We start from the raw sequence: 19,687 nt of genomic DNA on the forward strand, positions 1-19,687 counted from the left end.
ATATGTTGCTAGGCAGACTTCAAGAAAGGCAAAAACTAACAGAGAAACATACTCTTCTCTTTATAAATGAAAAAAAATCACAACAAATAGTAAAACTGTGTTGTGTTTTTAGGGAGGATGTTGTTCGTGGGACCTCATTTGACTTGATGAGTTAAATGGACTCGTGTTATTCTCCACTTTCAATTTCAGTGACCCTGAATCAACAGGGAGACTCGTCGAGTGAATGCACTGCGTTTCTTTTGACTTTTTTTTTTCTCTCCCCCGTTCTAACTTCCTACGCATGAGAGATCACAGTCCACTGTGTTTTATCTTCTCATCGCCTGTCCTCAGCTTTCAATACACTCCTTTGTGTTGGACATTTGCCCGGGGGAGCGTGTTATGAGGATTTATTCCACTCTGCAGAGGAGTGTTCTTGATGTTGACCTGCAGGTTCAAGTGAACACTGGAGCAAAATAATGTGGTGACAGCGAAAAGATATTTGGATGGGAAATTGACTCAACGTTAGCTGCGCTGCTGTGCGACTATGTTTCAGGTCAGATCATATTCATGTTAAGTAATAGGCCGATTCTTTGACGCTGGTACCATTAGGCACATGTGAGCACTCTGACACCCAATATAAGCAAGCACTGGATAAAAAATTACGCCTTTATAACAATAACGCTGATTTTCAGTTGAAAATGTATTCATTGATAATGCTATCAAAACAAAATATATATTATTATTTATTCATATATTCATAAAAATAATAATAAATTTGTTTTCTGAATTATATTAAAATACAAATGTGCAAAGTAATTATAGATTCTTATATATAAATATGATTACATTAATATTCTTAAATATGAGTTTGTAATTATATTATGTTGCAAGTCACTTGCAAGTTAAAATTGTAACTGTAGTTGTCTCCGTACGTAGACGCCATGAACACACATGGACAGTCTAAAAAATAAATACAAACATGCCCGGATCAAATGAACTAATTTTTCAGTTAAACAGTTATATATAGTTTTGCCTTGTGTACAAGTGACCTGACTTACTAGGTTTTCGAAATACTGTATAAACCGACGATCACAAGTAACATTTTGTTAGATATTAAATGAGGCCGCTTATTGCAACCCATAGTTGAAGTTTACTCTCAAACTAAACAAAACAAAGAGAGTTATACATTGTGTATTTAAAGCGATTAAATAGCCTCCGCTATTTTGGCAGAAGGCTGGAACTGATTAATGGCATTTCCGGTCATTTCAAAGGGGAATGATGATTTGCAGTAAGTGTTTTAGGAATTCAACATTAATCCCCAGGTACCACTATCACAAATATGTGTGTTCACAAATAAAGTCCAAAGGATGCTCTCCCTCCAACTGAGTAAATAAAGACCCCTTGGGGAAACAATAATATGCAAATTCTAGTCAGCCTTTTACCACGCTCCCTCCATTGTCTCCCATAGAGCAGTAGCAGAGGAAAGGGAGTCAATCTAGCTCTTTATTTCTCTTCCACAATGTCTACATTCTCATGAGTGTGACTCATACATTGGCCTTAGGTTGCCACCAAACGAGAGTTGTACTCCCTGCGATTTGATTCACGATCTCCAGTCGAGCTGCCAAAGCTTGACGGGTCGTATAATTCTTCTTATCACCTTAACCTCCCGTGCTTGAGCTCATCCGCCGGGATTAAACCGCTCTTATCGTTCTGCTTTTAGTCGGCAGCGAGTTCAAAAAGCTCAATGTGTTCGCTACTCTTATGAGGCCTGCAGGAGATAACTTCCCAGCGAAAGTTGAATTCCTCCCCACTTGATAACTTTTTGCTCAGCTATTATTTCAATCCTCTCCGGCCCACTGCAGGAAATGACACATCGTATTTGCTCAAGTACTTATTAAGATAATATGATTAATGCTGGGTTATGAACCTTACATCCATCCATTTTTCTATAGCGTTCATCTCAGCTGATTATGGGCGAGAAGCAGGGTGCACCCTGGACGACTTGCCAGTCACTTATCAACAATCATTCACATTCATACTTATGGACAATTTAGAGTCTGCCAGGACATCTCATCATGTGTGTCAGCACTGTTACAGTTCAGTCTGACATTGCCTTTTACTCACTTATATATTGTAATATCAGTTGCAGATATAAAAAGTCTACACACCCTGTTCAAATGCCAGTTTTTGAGATAAGACCAAGACAAATAATTTCAAACCTTTTTCCACTAATACTGTGATTTTAAGTAGTATTAAGAATGAGAGTGAGATCATGTGGTTGCACAAGTTTGCACACCCCCTGACAACTGGGGAATTTTCAAATATGCTTATGCTAGAAAGCAAAAAAAAAAAAAAAAAAGTCTATTAGAATAGCTGAACTTTCTTTGAGGTTTATTTAGAAGCCTTTTAAATGGTGGTAGATGTGTGCTTACTCTCATTTAACCTGAATTTAAATATTCTAAAACAAACAAGATTACAATTAATTAACTGTTAATGATTTTTTTTCCCTCTGGATTTGCACTGAAATGTCCGCTAGTTTAACAAACGCTCCAATGACAATCAAACTTGCTTTCGCACAAAGCAACGATTCCCGACTGCTACTTCACACATGGAGGATCCCTCTCAATCCGCGATGAAAAGTCTCGTATCTCCAACACGGCTGAGTGCACACGCATGCAAATGCGAGTATGACATCATGTTCCACCGTGTCTATAAATAGAGCGGGTGGACAATGACGTTCCGGCGTTTAAAAAAGCGGGCGTGTAAGTAACATAAGGAGGAAAACAGGCCACGTCACTGCTGCTTAACGTGACGAGCAGCCAGCCAGTCGTGAAGGACTTTGCTCATTAGACAAAACACCTGATGTTGCACACAGATGCCATTAAAACGAGAGCGCCCTCGTTACTGTGTGTTTTTGTTTTTGCCCCAATTAACATCAACTTAAATGTAGGATGTACGGAGTTGTGAACATCAGAATGTCTCACCCTTTCAGTCGCTTTGTTTGTCTCGAGCCAAATAAAATGCCTTGGGGATTGGAAGCCTCTGCACTATTTGTGTCTTTTTGCATAGACTGCAGTTGCCTGGACAGAAACTTCAGATCAGATAGTGGACTTGCAGTATAGTGTGTCCCACAGGCAATTGCGGAACACAGGCAGTAAGCAAGGATGTCAGCAGCAGCCAAATTCCTCTCGAGAAGACAAAAGTCGAGGTGATTATGAGCCAAACAATCAACAAGGAGGCCAAAGAATGAAGTGTAGAATGTATAGCTGTTGAAAAGAAGAAGACCATGCATGGGTTCATCTCATGTGAATCATAAAAACATAGTCTTCAGAAGAAAAAAAAAATGGCCAAGTGACTGAAGACAGTATTATAAGCAAACATATTTGTGGATCTTAGCAGTTTGACTGATTAGAAATATTATGATCGGTCTTTGGCCAGCTCATTATGCCGGCTTCGAAACTGAAAGACGCCATAAATTCATATCATTTCTCATAAATAGTCAAGTTGAGCCTCATTCATGCAACAACAAATTTACCCTTAAATGAAAGAGGGACATCAATCAACTTTGGTGGGCTACAGACCAGGAAAAACGGCATTAATTCTTTCTCGCTGTCATTCTTTTTTTTCCATTACTGCAAATTCCGTTCCAAAAGCGACGCTCGAAGTCACACGCAGACAACAAAAAAGCTATAAAAAAAAAGAAGTATGATAACAATCTAAATTATATTCCTTAGCATTAGATGGGCGACTTTGCAGTTTAAAAAAAAAACAAAAAAACAAGAAAACAAACAACTTTTTGTCAGTACTACCTGACAGCAGGACATGAGTAAAATGATCAATCCAAGAAAAAAAATATACATCCTACGTCTATTAAGATTTTTAATATTTAGTATTAAGTATTTTGAGTATTTGCACGAAAGGTTGCTGCACAGCTAACAGGACCAAAACTGCGAATTAATTACGTTATGGCATACATACATTGGTCGGGAGGCGTGGCCTCTATAACCTTAAAAGGTAGGGCTGCTCGATTATGGAAAAAAATTATAATCACAATTAATTTGGCAATAATTGAAATCACAATTATTCAAAGGATTTAGGATTTTTTCTTCTTTTGGTACAAAACAAGAAAAATGTTTAATTGGAAAATATTCAGACCAATTTAAAACAAAATAGAAGCACAATAAGTATGTAAGTTCCTCTTGGACCAAACAGAATTTATAATATTTATTTATTTATTGATTGATTTACTTATTTATTTATGTTGGCAAAAACTTGAAGTTGGAGTGCAGCTTGTGCACTGTGCAGTAGGACAATAATTTGTTAATTGGTACAAAACAAGAATATGTTTACACTTTTAAAAAATATTAAGACCAATTTAAAAAAAAAAATGAACGCTATAATTATGTGAGTTCCTTTTGGGCCAACATTTATAATATTTATTTATTTATTTATTTATTTATTTATTTATTTATGTTGGCAAAAACTTGAAGTTCCTTTTGGGTGTAACAAAATTTATCAAATTAATTATTTAAAAATTTAAAAAGTGCAAATGTATAAATTTAAACAGCTCAAAAATGTGTATTAATAATCTATTTTTACGATTATGCTGATTTTGTAATTGTGGAGTGTATTGTACTTGAAATTATAAATAAATTTCGATTAACTGCACAGCCCTATTAAAAGGATATAACAAAATTGTACAGTATAATATCTGTAATGTTATTTATGTGTTTGTTTTCATAATAGAATCATGAGTTTTCTAATGACTTTGATTTTGAGGGTCGCACAATACATGTTTTCAAAATCACATTGTAGTAGAACGTACAACCCAAGATTAAACTATTTAGATTTGTTTGAATAGTTTATACATAGAAAAAAACAAACATTCTTTTTAATTGTTTAATAAAAACCTTTGCATCAGGTGACGAACCAGTGAAAAAAAATTGCGCCTCAAAATTAGAAAGTTGCTCCTCAAATGACGTAATTGATTAGCAAACCCCGGGAGTCCAAATGTCAAAGGTGGTTGAGAATGAACGCCTGAAAGTTCCAATCTGACATGGAAGTGCTGGCTCACTGACAGACTTCGCGGTGGTCCGGGAACAACAGCAACATCGGGAACAAAGAACAAGATCAATACCTCAGGCGGAAAGAAAGAATTAGGTCAGATTTAGCTGAGCTGTGATTCTCGAACTGGGAGGAGCAGGAGAAACATCTGTCCAGAAACCCAACACCTGGTCTCTTACTAGTGACATTCGACCATATTCTTAATACATCATACACATCGGAATATTCTCCCTTGTCCTCTTTGTGTTTTCCCAAAGTCTCCCTCAGGTATCGAATTGGTTTCCGATACGGTCACTGCCAAGGTCGCAGCATTTGATTCACTTCCTTGTCACGCTCATCAAACCATCCATTCCGGACGTGCTCCACAGCCAAACTCCACATGAGCAGAGATCACTGCAGAGCTTACTGTGCATGTGTGTGTGCCTTCAGGCACATGTGTCCAACTGCAGCGTGTGCGTGTTCTTGCATGTGTGTAGCTTGTCGGGGTCCAAGTGGTGGATTTGGACATCAGGGGCTTGGCATGCTGATTATAGAGCGCCAAAGCCACGAGGAACCGCAGGAACTCTCTCTTTCTTTCTTCTCTTTCTTTTTCCAACATCATCCCTGCTTCACTTTTGGGCACATTTGCAGAGTTGGAGGTGAAGGCGGTGGGGCCTCGTGCTGATGTGGCAATTTTTATAACACAAGAGGTCGGGATCACAAAAGTAAGAGTCAAGATTGATGTGTAAAGACTGGCTTTTAATTATTATTTTTAGATTTGGTTGAGATCTTTATGGGGATAAATAGGAGAACAGACTTCCACTTTTTGCCGTTACAGTCCACTTGCATTGGTGCCAAGTGTGGACAGTAAGCGACCAAACCATCAGACTGATTTGCATGAAACAACACTGGAAAGGAGCAGTAAGCCTTGCAAAAAGTCACATGGACATGTTTTGGTTTATTCAGCCTTGGCAGACATCTCAAGTGCTATTAGGTAACAACCAATTGGCAACTGATTGAGCACTGACCAAAATTATGCCACTGCCACAAGCATGTTGGAATGTGTAGCCCTCAAAGTTAGTTGGACTTACATTGCAGTGTTGAGAATCAACATTAACTTGGTTATATTATCCTTTAGCTAATTGTTGCTCCAGAGTTCGGTCGGGTTGGTCGCAGACGGGGCCGTGCGAATTTGTCGGCGTGCTGTCAAGTTGCCGCGGGAGTGACGTCATGCACCCGACAAATTGACAAAACAAACACAAAATGGCAAAATACAGGCTGGAGAGGTGGGTGTTTAGGAAAAAATTACCACCATACATTAACAGAAGCCCAGAGGTGTAGACTGAGAAGGAGTTCAAGTGTATACATCCTGTATTTATATAGTGCATTTTCCTGAGTGAAAACGGAAGACCGTGCCTTTAAAGACACTAGGATTGTTGTTGTGGTAATGGAAATTCTGACGATAAGTTCAACCAGGCGAAAATCAGTCTCAGCTAAAAGCCACACATGACGGCAATCAGCAATCATTGTGAACCAGCGCAAACTGGGCCTGTGACAATGTCCACAATAGGTGTCGGCCTATTTTTCAATAACATAGCTCTTCAATCTTAAAAAAGTGATGTTTGATGAAATCCCATTTTACACAAGTCTTCTGCCAGCTGCATTTCGCGTCTAATGGTTACCGTATGGCGCGAAGGAAATATATGTCAGTTGCAGCACGCACGGCCATACTGTGATGAACCGACGCTCTGGCTCGACGGTCCAACTGACCTCATGATGGGATTTCAATTGTCAGCAAAGTGGAAGAGAGGAGCCTATAGTCGCGGCTTAAAAAGATGGCGTTTTTTTTTTTTTTTTTCCCAACTGGATTTGATTAGATACGCCGCGTGAGTTGTGCACTGAGCTCGCATTGTGAATGTGTGTATAACAAGTAACAGGGTCATGAGTTGGTTCTACTTTTGTATGTTTCCCAGCATTGGCTCGTTGGCCTTCGGCGTAGACTGGACACGGTGCCAGCTGCTGACTCAACATGAGCAATGATGTGGCCTTTCTTCACCCTGCTGCCTTTATGGGCCCTGAAACGTCTTCACTTGTTGGGAATCTGCGAAAGGCTGCTTGTGATTATCCTGGTGATCCACGTGTCTGCTTCAGCATTTACACTAAAGCTGGGTGCCATAACGTTATTATACGGAAAACGTGTTCCTTAATTTGTCCTCGATGGATGTGAACAAAATCAAAGGAACTGTCACGCAGTGCGTAGGGTTCAACAAGTAGTTTTCATGAGTGGCTGACCATCGGCCAATGATTTTGCCACGATTCAAAATTGTAATCTCTGGCCATCTATCTGTTTGATGTGGTCAGGTGGACGGTCTGATTGGGAAAATAGAGACACAATCAGACCTCATTATCCTGATTTCTCAGATGATCTGCGCATTGTTTCTGGGCGTACTTTTGATGGTACGTCATGTTCAATTAGCAGAAGTCTCATCAAAATCAATTCCAGATTTTGTATAAACCTGCCATAATGGCACCAAAACGGAGTTGTCGAACCACTGAACAACATGCAGGACTTCTATTTCCTCATGGAAACAGAGTCATGAGCGTACAGGGTCAGCTTCTAAATTTGGCTTTTGGTGGATGAGTGATGTGAAGAGTTTTGTCGTCCTCTGTACATGCCCCAGGTCGGATGTGGAGCAAGCGAGGAGGACAGCGCCTCCCTTGCTCCCTCCCTGCCTCCCCCCTTTTCTCTCTCTCTCACTCACTCGCTATCTTTCTCTTGGCAACACGTGCGTGGCGGTGTACAACGATGACGCGGAAGGGGGTTGTGGGGGAAATGAGCGGCGCGTAGCGCTCTGGTGAGGTCATCCGGCTGTGGCTGGCTGCACCGCATCACACTGCCTCATGCTGTTTTATTCCTCATCAGATCACATAGATGTGTGGTTCTTAAGGCTCCACTGTTCTGATCAAACCGTCTGTAACTGAAATATCATCCGTCTAGGTCGAAGACATTCGTGTCATTCTCCAAGAACCAGGAACTTGCTTACTAGCTAACTTGTTTCATTTGCTTAAAGGGGAAGACAACCTTAAATAATTGTTGACAATAATATGTTATATGTGACTTCACTAGTCTAAAAATGAGATTCTTATTAATATTACATTTGTGGAATATGAGTTATGAAGCACAATCCAGCCATTTATCTCCATCTCAGGGGGCGGCCATTTTGCCACTTGCTGTCGACTAAAGATGACATCAATGTTGCTCAGGTAATAACCAATCACAGTTCAGCTTCAGAAAACAGGTGATACATTGCTCAGGGCTCAGGTAATAACCAATCACAGCTCACCTGTTTTCTGAAGCTGAGCTGTGATTGGTTATTACCTAAGACCAGAGCAACATTGATGGCATCTTTAGTCGACAGCAAGTGGCAAAATGGCCGCCCCCTGTGATGGATAAAAACAGCTGTATTTTGCTGCTTAACTCATCTTCCACTAACACAATATCACTCTGCCACAGGATGAGCGAATGTTAGCATGTGTGTTTATTGTTGTCCGTTCTATCCTCAATAACTTTTGTCACTTGAAAAGTATCAATAGCGAACATTGCTCTGACAAACCAAGATAGAAAATGGATGGATGGTTGGCAAACAGTCCTTTAAATCCTTTTTACACGTGTTTTTTTCCCCTGATGTCATGAGGACCAAACACTTTGTGGACCTTCAAGACTTTCCATGCTCGCTCTGCCTGCCTGCCCCTCCACCACAATCTTTTACCCTCTTCCCTCTCTTCCTTCTCCTTCATTGTGCATCAGTCGCTGGCAGGCATCCCTTAAGTGTGCGCTGGCATGCTGGTGACTTTTTTGTTGTTTTGCTTCACTCTTACGTAACTAAATATAGAATGTTGGAGTCACGCGTTACTCTGTAGGTTGTGCTCTGAAGTGACGGCTTACATTAATGTGCAGCCCGGGGCCCACCATCCACTCAGTCAGTGTGTGGTACGCAGCCCTTTTTTAGGGGGGGATATGTGTGCGTTTGCATGATTGAACAAGCACACGTGACTGTCTGTGCCTCATGACCATCTGCCTAAGTGACTGTAAATATAAGCTACATCTTTTAGCATATGTGCTGGAAAGTGCATGCATGGTAGTGTGTATTTGAGTCATCCATGAAGAATATGTTGTCAAGTTGAATATACATTTGAGTGTTGGTCAGTGGGTGTTCATTCCAATGCTCGTAGCCGTTCCATTCCGTGCGTGTGTCAAGTGGGAGGGTCGGCCTCTATCTGGTTGGGATGATGGAGTGTGCAGGTGATGAAAGGTATGTGAGGGAGTAAGAATTAAGTCTTTTACAAGAAAGAGCAACTTTTTACTTTGTTAAAGGGGGAGTTGGCAGTGATAACTGTTAGCAAGATTAGAATTTAGCCTCACTTTACTTAGCTGTGACCATCACTTATGGGTATAAGTGCAATTCGGGAACATGGCCATTCATAATGTCATGCGATTATCAATTATGATATAGTCTCATGTCAAGTTTTAACAACAGAGGCGCTAGCAATACTATGATAGCATTGACAGTCAACAAGTCAATGTTAGCCACCACTGCTATGTTGGTAGCATGACTTACATGTAATGATAAATAGTCTCAAAGAATACATATACAGCTTCAACAAAATAGCAGCGCTAGCATTATTTAAACTAGCATTAGCACTGTAAACAAGATGACGTTAGCCACGGCTGCTACGCTGTTTGTATGACGTATGGAGTGTTATTTAGTGACCAGATTTTCAAATTGAAAAAGTAGGATGCTATAATTTCACCTAATTTCATCACTAGTCAATCTTTATCAAGAAGGGGAGGTGCGAAAGACTGAGCATGAATCGTTGATACTAAATGCTATCCTGGGTGACTCTTCAACAGCGCTAAACATGTCGATGCAGTGCACTCATTATCCAACCTTTTTTACACGGTACCAACAGCTATTGTGAGTTCGCTGTTGTTTATCTCACATCGGTCACACATTGGAGATACACCACTAGAAAGATCAACTTGCGTTTTCTAACCACAGATGACCACAGTAGGACTATGTTTCACATGATTTTAGATGCGAAAGCAGTAAGTAGTTGTAGTTCCTGTCACAGCCTGCTTCGCAAGTCCGTCTTGCTACCGACGATGCGATGCGAATGAGAACACAAACGTGAATTTGGAAGTAAATGGGAAGGAATTTACTATAACTAATAGGTCAGCTTGATGATTGACACTTTGACTGTCAAGCCTCCTGTCTGTGATTGGTGTTTTTGTTTTTTTTTGTTTTCATTGTGGTTGCAAATCAAATTAGAGGCACCAGATGGGACCAGAGAGGACTATTATTTTCAAATTATTTTCCCCATGTACTACTGTCACGTCATACTGACAGTTTAAACAAATATGACAAAAAAGTCATTAATTTTTTTTTTTGGCAAACTCCCTCTTGATTACATTTTGAATTATGAAGCGTCCAACCAGATGGTATGATGTCATCCCTATACTAGGAGTAATATTTTCTTGAGGATGGGAATCTCAGAAAAATATGTCTACTTCATTTTTTATTTTTTACTTTAGCGTTTTAAAAACAATTTGCAGGTGTATTTGCACAATAAAAGAAAAAAACAAAACAATTTATATCGTATGTCCTTTATAATAGAACGTTGGTAAAATGAAATGAATACACAGAGGAGCATTTAAGAACTAATCCTGTCTATCTCTCTTTATTCAATCTCAACATGATCACAGCATGACACAATAGGCTGATTAACCACATGAGAACTGTGACAACACACACTTGCATGCTCTTGCTCAAGACAATGTCAACACTGTCGTGTCACAGACGCACGTGCAGAAATTGAACAACGGACTTGTTGTAATTATATGCACGGACAGTAGTTGCAACTTACAATTGAATGGCTTTCTCCACTGTCATCATCTCTGGGTTGACAATGCATGCTCATGCTTAAAAAAAAACAAAAAAACAAAAACAAATCCTTAATCTTCCTTTGCTTTGCCTCACATCGCTGCTCTGATGTCTGAACGCGCACCAGGATTTAAGAGGGTGGGAGAAGGTTTGTTTGATTGTTGAAATCGCTCTTGATCCTCCATTTGTCTTTATGTCATTTCATTTTGTCAGATCTACTCTTAAACACAATTTTTAGGAGCGGTTGTTGTGCAGGTATAACACATGTTCACTTTAATGGTCTCTGAAAGAAAAAAGGAAGTGAGCTGTTGTCTTTTTCTTTGACAGTTTTGTGTTTCACACTGGGAATGGGGCTCCCCAAGTGGCCCTTGACCCCTTCCAAATTTTGACATTAAGAACTCAACAGTGCAGTGTGGGAGTTTTTTTTCCCATAGGAAATAAATTGAATGCGATTCAGCCTAGGGTTGACCTGTCACGATCATAAAAGCTTTGTGAGATAGAAGCAATGTGTATATTTGTATGTTTTTTTTTTTTTTTTTTGTCATTTAACATAGTCTTATCAAGTTGACCCAGTAACATGTCTATGCCCACATACCTTCTGGGATATCCTGTGTCGCAAAGAAGGCCAGACAAAACACAAAATTTGAGTTAATCATCCATCCATCCATCCATTTTCTTGACCGCTCATTCCTCACAAGGGTCGCAGGCGGGTACCGGCGCCCATCTCAGCTGGCTCTGGCCAGTAGGCGGGGGACACCCTGGACTGGTTGCCATCCAATCGCAGGGCATTGAGTTAATCATTGGATACTACATTGAGCTGTGGAGATTTCAAATTCCATTTCACAATCAGCCATTTCAAAGTTTTATGTGACTTTAGTGGCATATTTTTACTGAAAATGTTTTCAGAGTTGGATCCAGCTTCCACTGTAGCTTTATGGGTACGGTTACGGTACAGTGGCTGCATATCGGGTTGGTACCCTCAAAGCTACTGCTGAACGTCTGCTAGATGAAGGATGTTTAATTAATATTTCCTTTTGGTTACATATTGTCAGTGCCCGTTTCCTCTTTTTTCCCCCCCCTCAATGCGAGGCCACAGTTTAAAAATCGCTGATGAAGTCACTTTCAATCTGCTGTGTGTACATAAAAGTCTCCCTGTGGTGATTTTGCAATAAGGACATCTGCTACATCGGATCCGACAATAAGACGACGATAAAACTGCTTCTTTCTATCTTTAACAGAGTATTCACTCAATTCCAACATGAATGTGTATAAATACATTTTTCTCATATTATTTATCATGCTATTTATGGAGTACTGTTACCATGTGCCGATTACTCGTTTGACAGTTTACTATATGGTTTTTAAAAAGTCAAGGCTACATTAACGTTTATATCATCTGTCACCAGTAATGAACTTTTCTTTCCTTTTTTTTTTTTGAGGGGACGTCTTAGCAGGGTGAAATATGATTGGCTACTTGCAGAGTTGAGTAAACGAGCCGCAGTTAGCGAGCTACTAAGCTAGCATGCCACACTTTACTGAAAAGCTACTGAAAAGCTTGGTGTTATTTAAATACCCAAGCGAAGAGATGATGCTGTGTACATGCCTGCTGCCGAGAGGAACCCCTATTAGCTTGTGAGTTAACTGGTGGCTAGCACCTATTATTGTGCCCTAGTAGCCTATAGACAACCCGGTGGGACATATTTCAGTCATGGAGAATATTGCAAACTTCACACAGAAAGGCCTGAGCTGCGATTTGAACCCAATAGTTTTGTATAAACATCCAGCCTCTACTGCACAGTCAGCAACCACATTGACATCAGTAAAGTACATGATTCTGCCTCTATAAGAATAATAAATCCCAGTTTGGATTTTCATGAAGGTGAGCAGGGCCAGGAAGCCATTTTGGTGTTGAGTATAGAAAAGGAAGAAGAAAGCAACAACAACAAAAAAAGGGACTCCATATGAGTCGCACATGGCCCACCGACGTCAGTTGTTACTCTGACAGACTGAAGACATTAAAAGTTGGAGGAAGTCAAAGCGAAGGAGGGCGGGAGGAGAGAGGGGAGGGTTGAGCGCAGGGGGGGACAGGGTGACGGGGCGTCAGGAGTCACTCGGTCGGGGCATGAAAAGGGGAAGTTGTTCATGAAGAAGTGGAGAGGGACGGAGGGAGAGTAAGTTCCATAAAGTGGCTCTTTGAGGTGGAATTATGGAGCGAGCCAGAATAGCCAGTAAGTTACAGTCCATTTCTTAACTACTTGCATGAGAGGAGGCAGTCTGTTAGTCATCCTGATTGCTTTTGATTGGCCTGATCTCTTTCTTTCTGTGGTTTCCCCTCTCAGATCTTAAGAAGTGCATGCACACTATCACTGTAGTGAAGAACTAGCATATGTGGAGCAGCACTTAGTAAAGCTCCAGTGATGGCCTGTCACTAGCCCACTTTAAATCTTCTTGTGTCGAATAGTGGCTGCTGTGCTTGTCAATGCATGAGCAGTGTGAAGTCCCCATGCATCCATAGGAGATTGGATTAATTGTGACAGATGCAGATGGTTTATTTTAAGATGCAAAGGAGGCCGGAGAGGAGTAAATGTCAGCTGATTTGACAGAAGATCATGCGAGTCCTGAATCCTGCGATGTTTTGGTTGTGCCATTAAACTGTAACTGTATTGATTTGAATGTTTGCTCAGTTTAGTGGAACAGCGGCTTGTCTGCATTGAGAGCTAATCCAGATTCTTAGCCTGATTAAATCCGGACGTCAAGATGAATGACACTTGCACAAATTGGCTTTTAATTCAGTTGTGGATAAAACATCTTAACTCACTGGACCTCATGTGTGCAAAATGTCCACATGGTGTCAGTGTTGTAGTATCCACCATCATTTATTTCTCTGAAGCTTTGTGGGCGATTCATATTTTTCTTTTTTTCTTTTTAACATTTCCTTCCAGGCGTTACTTCCTATGATACGTTTGACTCGGGTTGGGCCACTTCCTGAATTTCAACCCGTGTGTTCTTGCTGCTGCAGTGTTTGCACCTGTTGTCATGACAATGCCCCAACAAAAAGAGATTCTTTTGGAAATATTTTCGATTTATACTGCTGACTGTCTGAAATTTACCGATGGGGGAATTAATTCACAGATTATGTGGCCCATGTGACCTCTGCTCACCTCAGTCACCTGTACAAGATAATAAAATGTCCAGTTAATGACACTTTACTGTAGAAGAGGAATTAATCTTACAATTATTGTGGTTGTAGTGAGGTACAACTGTACTGCATTATAAGGAGGGTTGTTTTAATTTGCACAGTGGAGCATGTGTTTAATGTCTTCTCAGTAGAGAGGTTTTGGGTTCAAATCTTGGCTCTCCACCAATAACGTTGGTTTCACATATTTCAAATATTCATTTATTCATTCATTCTCCAAATCAAATATATTGCCATAGAATACAGGGATGCCTTGAAATTGATTGATTGATTGATTGATTTTATTTTATTTTATTTTTATTTTTTTTAAGATTTAGCCCCTATGCCTGTCGGTTGGCCCATTTTATTTTTTTTTGCTTTGACTTTGTACAAAATTGAGAGTGCTGTATGGTGGCAGGTGACTCAACTCACTCCACAGAAAGTGGCAGTTTGACAGATATAATTAGAAAGAGGCTTCGAGCTGTTTATGTCACTGTCAGTTAAAGGTTACTGCCAAACTAATTATCAAACAAAGAGAGTTACACGTGTATTTAAAGCAACCACATAGGTTTGGCTACCTGAATGCTAGCATACAATGGGAAACTCCATAGTCGCACAAGCTAACTGTTAGCACGTGACGGTATTTTTACCTTTTTAAGGCAATGGTTCTCAACCAGCCATTTGGTAGCGGGCTACATAATAGATTAGAGCAAAAATAATAATAAAAGTAATACAGTTGTAGATATGTAGATATATGTCAAGTGGAAAATCCCTTAGGGGTTAATTGAGGTATGATGTCTGTTGCAGCAGATTCCATTATGGCTAATTTATGCATATTGCACTATTATGTACATGACCACAGTCCTGTGTCACTAAGACCAAAAGACCCCAATAAGTACAACTAGATGACTTAATGGACACACTTAACAGAAATGGAGGCACTATAGCAGACTTGCAGCCTAAGCAGTCATGATCTCACTTTGAAGGAAATCAAGAAAGTTCAGTATGTTCCACAAAAGAGGTGTAGAGGAAATCCTTTAGGAGTAAACGCCTTCGCCCTCCCGTTTTGTCATTCATTTCATATTTCATTATTGAAGCATTGTGAGTAATTGGGCCTTTAATAAATGTGTGCATGTGTGTGTGTGACAGGTGACATTATCCAGTGTCGTGATGTAAGACGAGCGCCCTCAGCTGACCGCAAGAAGAAAATAAACAGAAAAATCCATATGCATCCAATTTGTGAATCATTTCATTCCGTATCAATTGTGTTTATGTGCATAGCATTCAGTTTATGCACGAAACTTCAGTTCAAATTTGTCAACAACTCCTTTTAAAAGGAATCCATTTGAAACATCCTGTATAATATACCCTCGTTGTTACAAATTTATGGTAATTATGGCTATTATAGCTCATCATATTCTAATTCCTTTGACTTACAGAATGTATTTTGACCTTTTGTATGTGTCTTCATACCCACATGCGTACTATGAAACAACTCCTTGAAAAAAGTTTTCATTGTAACTTGTAAAATCTTTACTAGAAGAAGCTCTGTTGTTTTTCTATTAATTTTATGTAATTATTCTTGAACCCCACCCCCCCAATTCATAAATATTCTCATTTTGAGAATACTTAATGGCGAAAATATAAATACATTTCAAAATATTCTTTCCTGGATATGTTGGAATCTTGCCATGCATTTAAACATAATGTCATAAACATTTTGCGTGTTAAAATGTCACTGGAATACATTCATCCTGATATGAAATTATAATTAACACACTTACTTATATTGGGTTTGCAAAAAAACAACAACAACAATAAAAAAACTTACTAAATACATTTATCTAATTTTAGTCCAGAACTGATGGTCCATCCTAAGCAGATGAAGTTATTTTGCACTAAAGATTAGGGATGTCACGATAAGGGCAATAACGTGATATTGCGATATTAAAACTGCCACAATATTGTCGTCGTCATGTTCCCAATATTTAAAAGGAACACATTTATTAATAAAAAAAAGTCAGGTTGATTTCCATTTGTGCAGTTCTAGCACCCTCTCGTGGCTAGTTTATTAGTGCAATTTGATTTTCATTAGGGATGTTTTGGCCTTCCATGTTTTGCTTGTGAAGCGATCAAAGTGTGCTTGCATTACAAAGTAAGTGCCTCAATAGGTGGTTTATATGCATTGCTGTTTTGTACAAAAGCACAATATTGCTTTTTTTTTAGTATGAGCTCTCTTTTTTACAATATTGTGATCTTTTTTTAAATATCGCCAACAATATCGTGATAATTATCGTATCGTGACCTTCATATCGTGATAATATCGTCGTGATGTTTGGATGTCGTTACATCTCTACTAAAGATACACATACAAGTCCAACTCTGGTGTCATTCCTTAGCACTGGCAAATGATGCAAATTCATTTTGGTTTGGCTGATTTACCCATCAGACACTTGAACACAACAGCAGCACGCGTGCACGCGCATACACAGGCGTCCCCAGATGTTGTTTTGGAACCTTTCCACATTCTCTCAGCCACTAGTCTGTGACTATGTTGACATAAATACACTGGCTGTGCTATAATCTGTTTTTCTCACTGTTTTGTTTTTTTTTCTTTATGTGTGTGCTCTAAAACTTTGCGGTGCAGCTTTTACAACACGACTCACTTTGAGCTGGCAATGCTGCTGATGGGCCACACACTCCGATGTGTCTAAGTACAGTGTGTATTTATATACTTTTATTTATATACATGTGACTATGTTGTCTACTATGTTTTCGCTAGCACGTGCAGTGTGCGGGCCCGAACGCACGCACAAACTGTAGGGTCTGTGATGTGAGTTATGTGTACTCCAATTAAAAAAGCAAAATGTCAAGAATTTTAAGGGTTAACTCCCCTGATATTCTCAAATACTACGTGTTTACCCTGCTCCATTTTCTGTTCCTCATCCCGTGACAACTCACCAGCGACTGCGCCATAAACGCACAATGTTTCCCTGTGTCGCAGTTGACCTCTCGGGTGTTGTAGGCCGGGTTTGGCGTCTTATTAGCGTCCACTAGAATGGAGCTATTGGCTCAAATCGGTCCTTGCAGCCTGTTAAAGCACCAGCTGTGACTGTTTGCGTGTTTGTCATAGAAACACTGTTGTGATGTGTAATCAATGGTGATTAGATATAACAGTCTGGGAGTGGACAGTCCTGCTTCCTGTGCTGGTGAGCGTTGATTTCCTTTGAGAGTTGACTTCCTTCTTATGATTTTACATGTTCGTTCAATACTCATATTCAATCATTAGTTTTGTTTTCTTTCCTGAATGACATACAGACTAGAGCTAGGCAGCAGAATGTGTCAAATACAAGGCTAATTTAGATTTTTCAACAGAACTAAGGAATAAATGTACCTTAAAATAGTAGCTCCACAATTGTGTTGATGTGCTACTGGCTAGTCATTACTCGGATAATAGAATCTCCATCATTGCAATGGCAACCAAAACATCACCTTCAGTCGTCTCTTAGGAGACTAGCCGGGACACAGCTAGTGTTGCGTTAGCATAGCATCAATGCAAATGATAATGCTTAAAGCTAAGTGTTGTGTAAGCTAGCGACAGACCGATCTGCGTGGCTATAGGGCATTTTGACACATATTACTATTTGCCTTTTTAAAAAATCTGATGGCTGATAAAAAGTAAATCTAAAACCATTTTAATCTCAGGGAACTGTTCATTTAAATTTTCAGTGAACTTTATTAGCGATGCTGATGACTAATACATCTGTGCCCTTAAGATAAACATGTTTTTTTTTTTCTTCTATTGTTTAACTTGTATGTTACTACTCCTTTTTGACCATGTAAATTATGAACTATTGACATTTTTTTCTTTTCTCATTTTTTTTAAACTTCAACTTGTATAACCAACCAACCAATGGGAACCTTATGGCCGTTTTTGTTTGTTTTTTTTTTACATTAAAACGAAGAAATGTGAACATTTTAAGATTTCAGGTATTTTTTTTTTAATTTTTGAAAAAAAATATTTATTGTAGATATTTACGTGTTTGTTTCCATTTAACTTTTTAAGATGTACTGATAACCTTGAGAGCTCCATGAAAATTTTGTTAGAAATTGAAAAGGATGTCAATTGTCTAAGATAAAAAAAAAAAATAAAAAAAAATTAAAAGTTTGAAAAATTGTTCATTAAACATGCTTTAAGACATTACAACAAAGTCAAGATTGGCATTTATATTTTAGAAAATTTTGACGCTCATATGTTTCCCACCTTTTCACTGAAAAACGGCTCCAAATATCGGTTATCAGCCTCCTTGACTACTAATAATCGGCATTGGTATTGGCCCTGAAAAAAACATATAGGTCTAAAATCAAAGTTGGCACTGAGTCACATAGACTGAGCCAGTTCTCATTACCGTCTTGTGATCGCTACCAAAAAAGCTAGACTTGATGATCCCTGTTGCGATTAACATGATGATTAACATACTTTTAGATACATAAAATGACATTTTTGTGCACGCAAAGGTGAAAGCGTTGTACTAACCTGCCATGCATCTTCTAAACGTACCCAAAAAGGGTCATTGCGGTGGTCCAAGATAACCTGTTAGGATGTGTCCCTCGATCCTAACATTTCCATTTCCCCTGATAACACGTTCTTCCAGAAGGTGGGTTAGGTGCTTGGAATCTCACTGATTGCCCAGAGGCGCCGTCCTGCTTTCCTAATGTCAACTTTTACCAGGAAGTCAACTCATGGTTTTTCTGTCACACATAAGAAAATGGCGACCGCTGAAGTGAGCGCACTTTAATTAACATGCCAGCTGGCTTATGGGGGGCCTCTTGGCCAAAAGTGACACTTGTAAATGAGATATATACATTACAGTACTTAAAGAGCCTTGGCTGTAAGAGAGATCTTGGCTGATTATAGGTTGTGTGAGGCTACATTTATACTTACAGTATGTAGATAATTCAATGGCACAAGTTCTTGATGGTGTAGTTGGTCAATCGCATGACTTGTGTGGATTCAGGTTTTTTTTTCTTTTCTTTTTTTTCACAGATTAATGGCATATCTATCCATTTCAACATGGAAAGATGATTTGCGATACAAGTGATTGAAATCACTATGCCAATGGACCACCTGAACTGTACATGTACAGTACATAGACAGTTGCCATATTTGTGCGTGCGTGTTGGAGATTGTGTGTGTTGGGGCAAGGGAAACACACACGCAGGACATGGAGGGAGTAGAGGGGAGTGTGTCTTCTCCTACAGGGAGGGGAAAAGGAGGAGGCAACATGCACGTTCATTCTCCAAAGTTTAAACATAGTTTAATACACATCTTCGTGGCCAGTCCCACAAAGTTTAAGAGAGTTGTGGGCGTGTGACACTTGTTGCCACCATTTGGACACGAGCAACCAACACTAAAAATATGTCGGATTCTGGAGTCAATCCACACTTGGATGGAATCATTTCAGATTTTGAAGGTTTGTGTTGTTTCTTCATTGACACGTTACGAGAATAAAGTGCATGTATGTGACTGTAATGTATAATTGAATGA

General features: G+C 39.4%; 1 protein-coding gene across 5 annotated transcripts in view; it reads left to right on the forward strand.

Moving 5' to 3' along the window:
* septin9b (septin 9b) overlaps positions 1 to 19,687 on the forward strand; it is a 66,067-nt gene that overhangs the window by 3,029 nt on the left and 43,351 nt on the right. The window contains exon 1 of one of the 5 annotated variants that reach the window (XM_077525771.1): positions 9,314 to 9,335. The exons of 1 other annotated variant lie outside the window; for it this stretch is intronic. In XM_077525771.1, the coding sequence (XP_077381897.1) occupies positions 9,329 to 9,335 (7 nt within the window). In that variant the 5' untranslated portion in view covers positions 9,314 to 9,328. Of the gene's footprint in view, positions 1 to 9,313; positions 9,336 to 12,465; positions 12,597 to 13,088; positions 13,193 to 19,501; positions 19,614 to 19,687 lie in introns of those variants that run through there. 3 more of the 5 variants (XM_077525772.1, XM_077525770.1, XM_077525768.1) reach the window with 3 other exon arrangements.

This window comes from Festucalex cinctus, chromosome 6 (assembly GCF_051991245.1).
Source record: "Festucalex cinctus isolate MCC-2025b chromosome 6, RoL_Fcin_1.0, whole genome shotgun sequence".
NCBI classification, from domain to species: domain Eukaryota; kingdom Metazoa; phylum Chordata; class Actinopteri; order Syngnathiformes; family Syngnathidae; genus Festucalex; species Festucalex cinctus.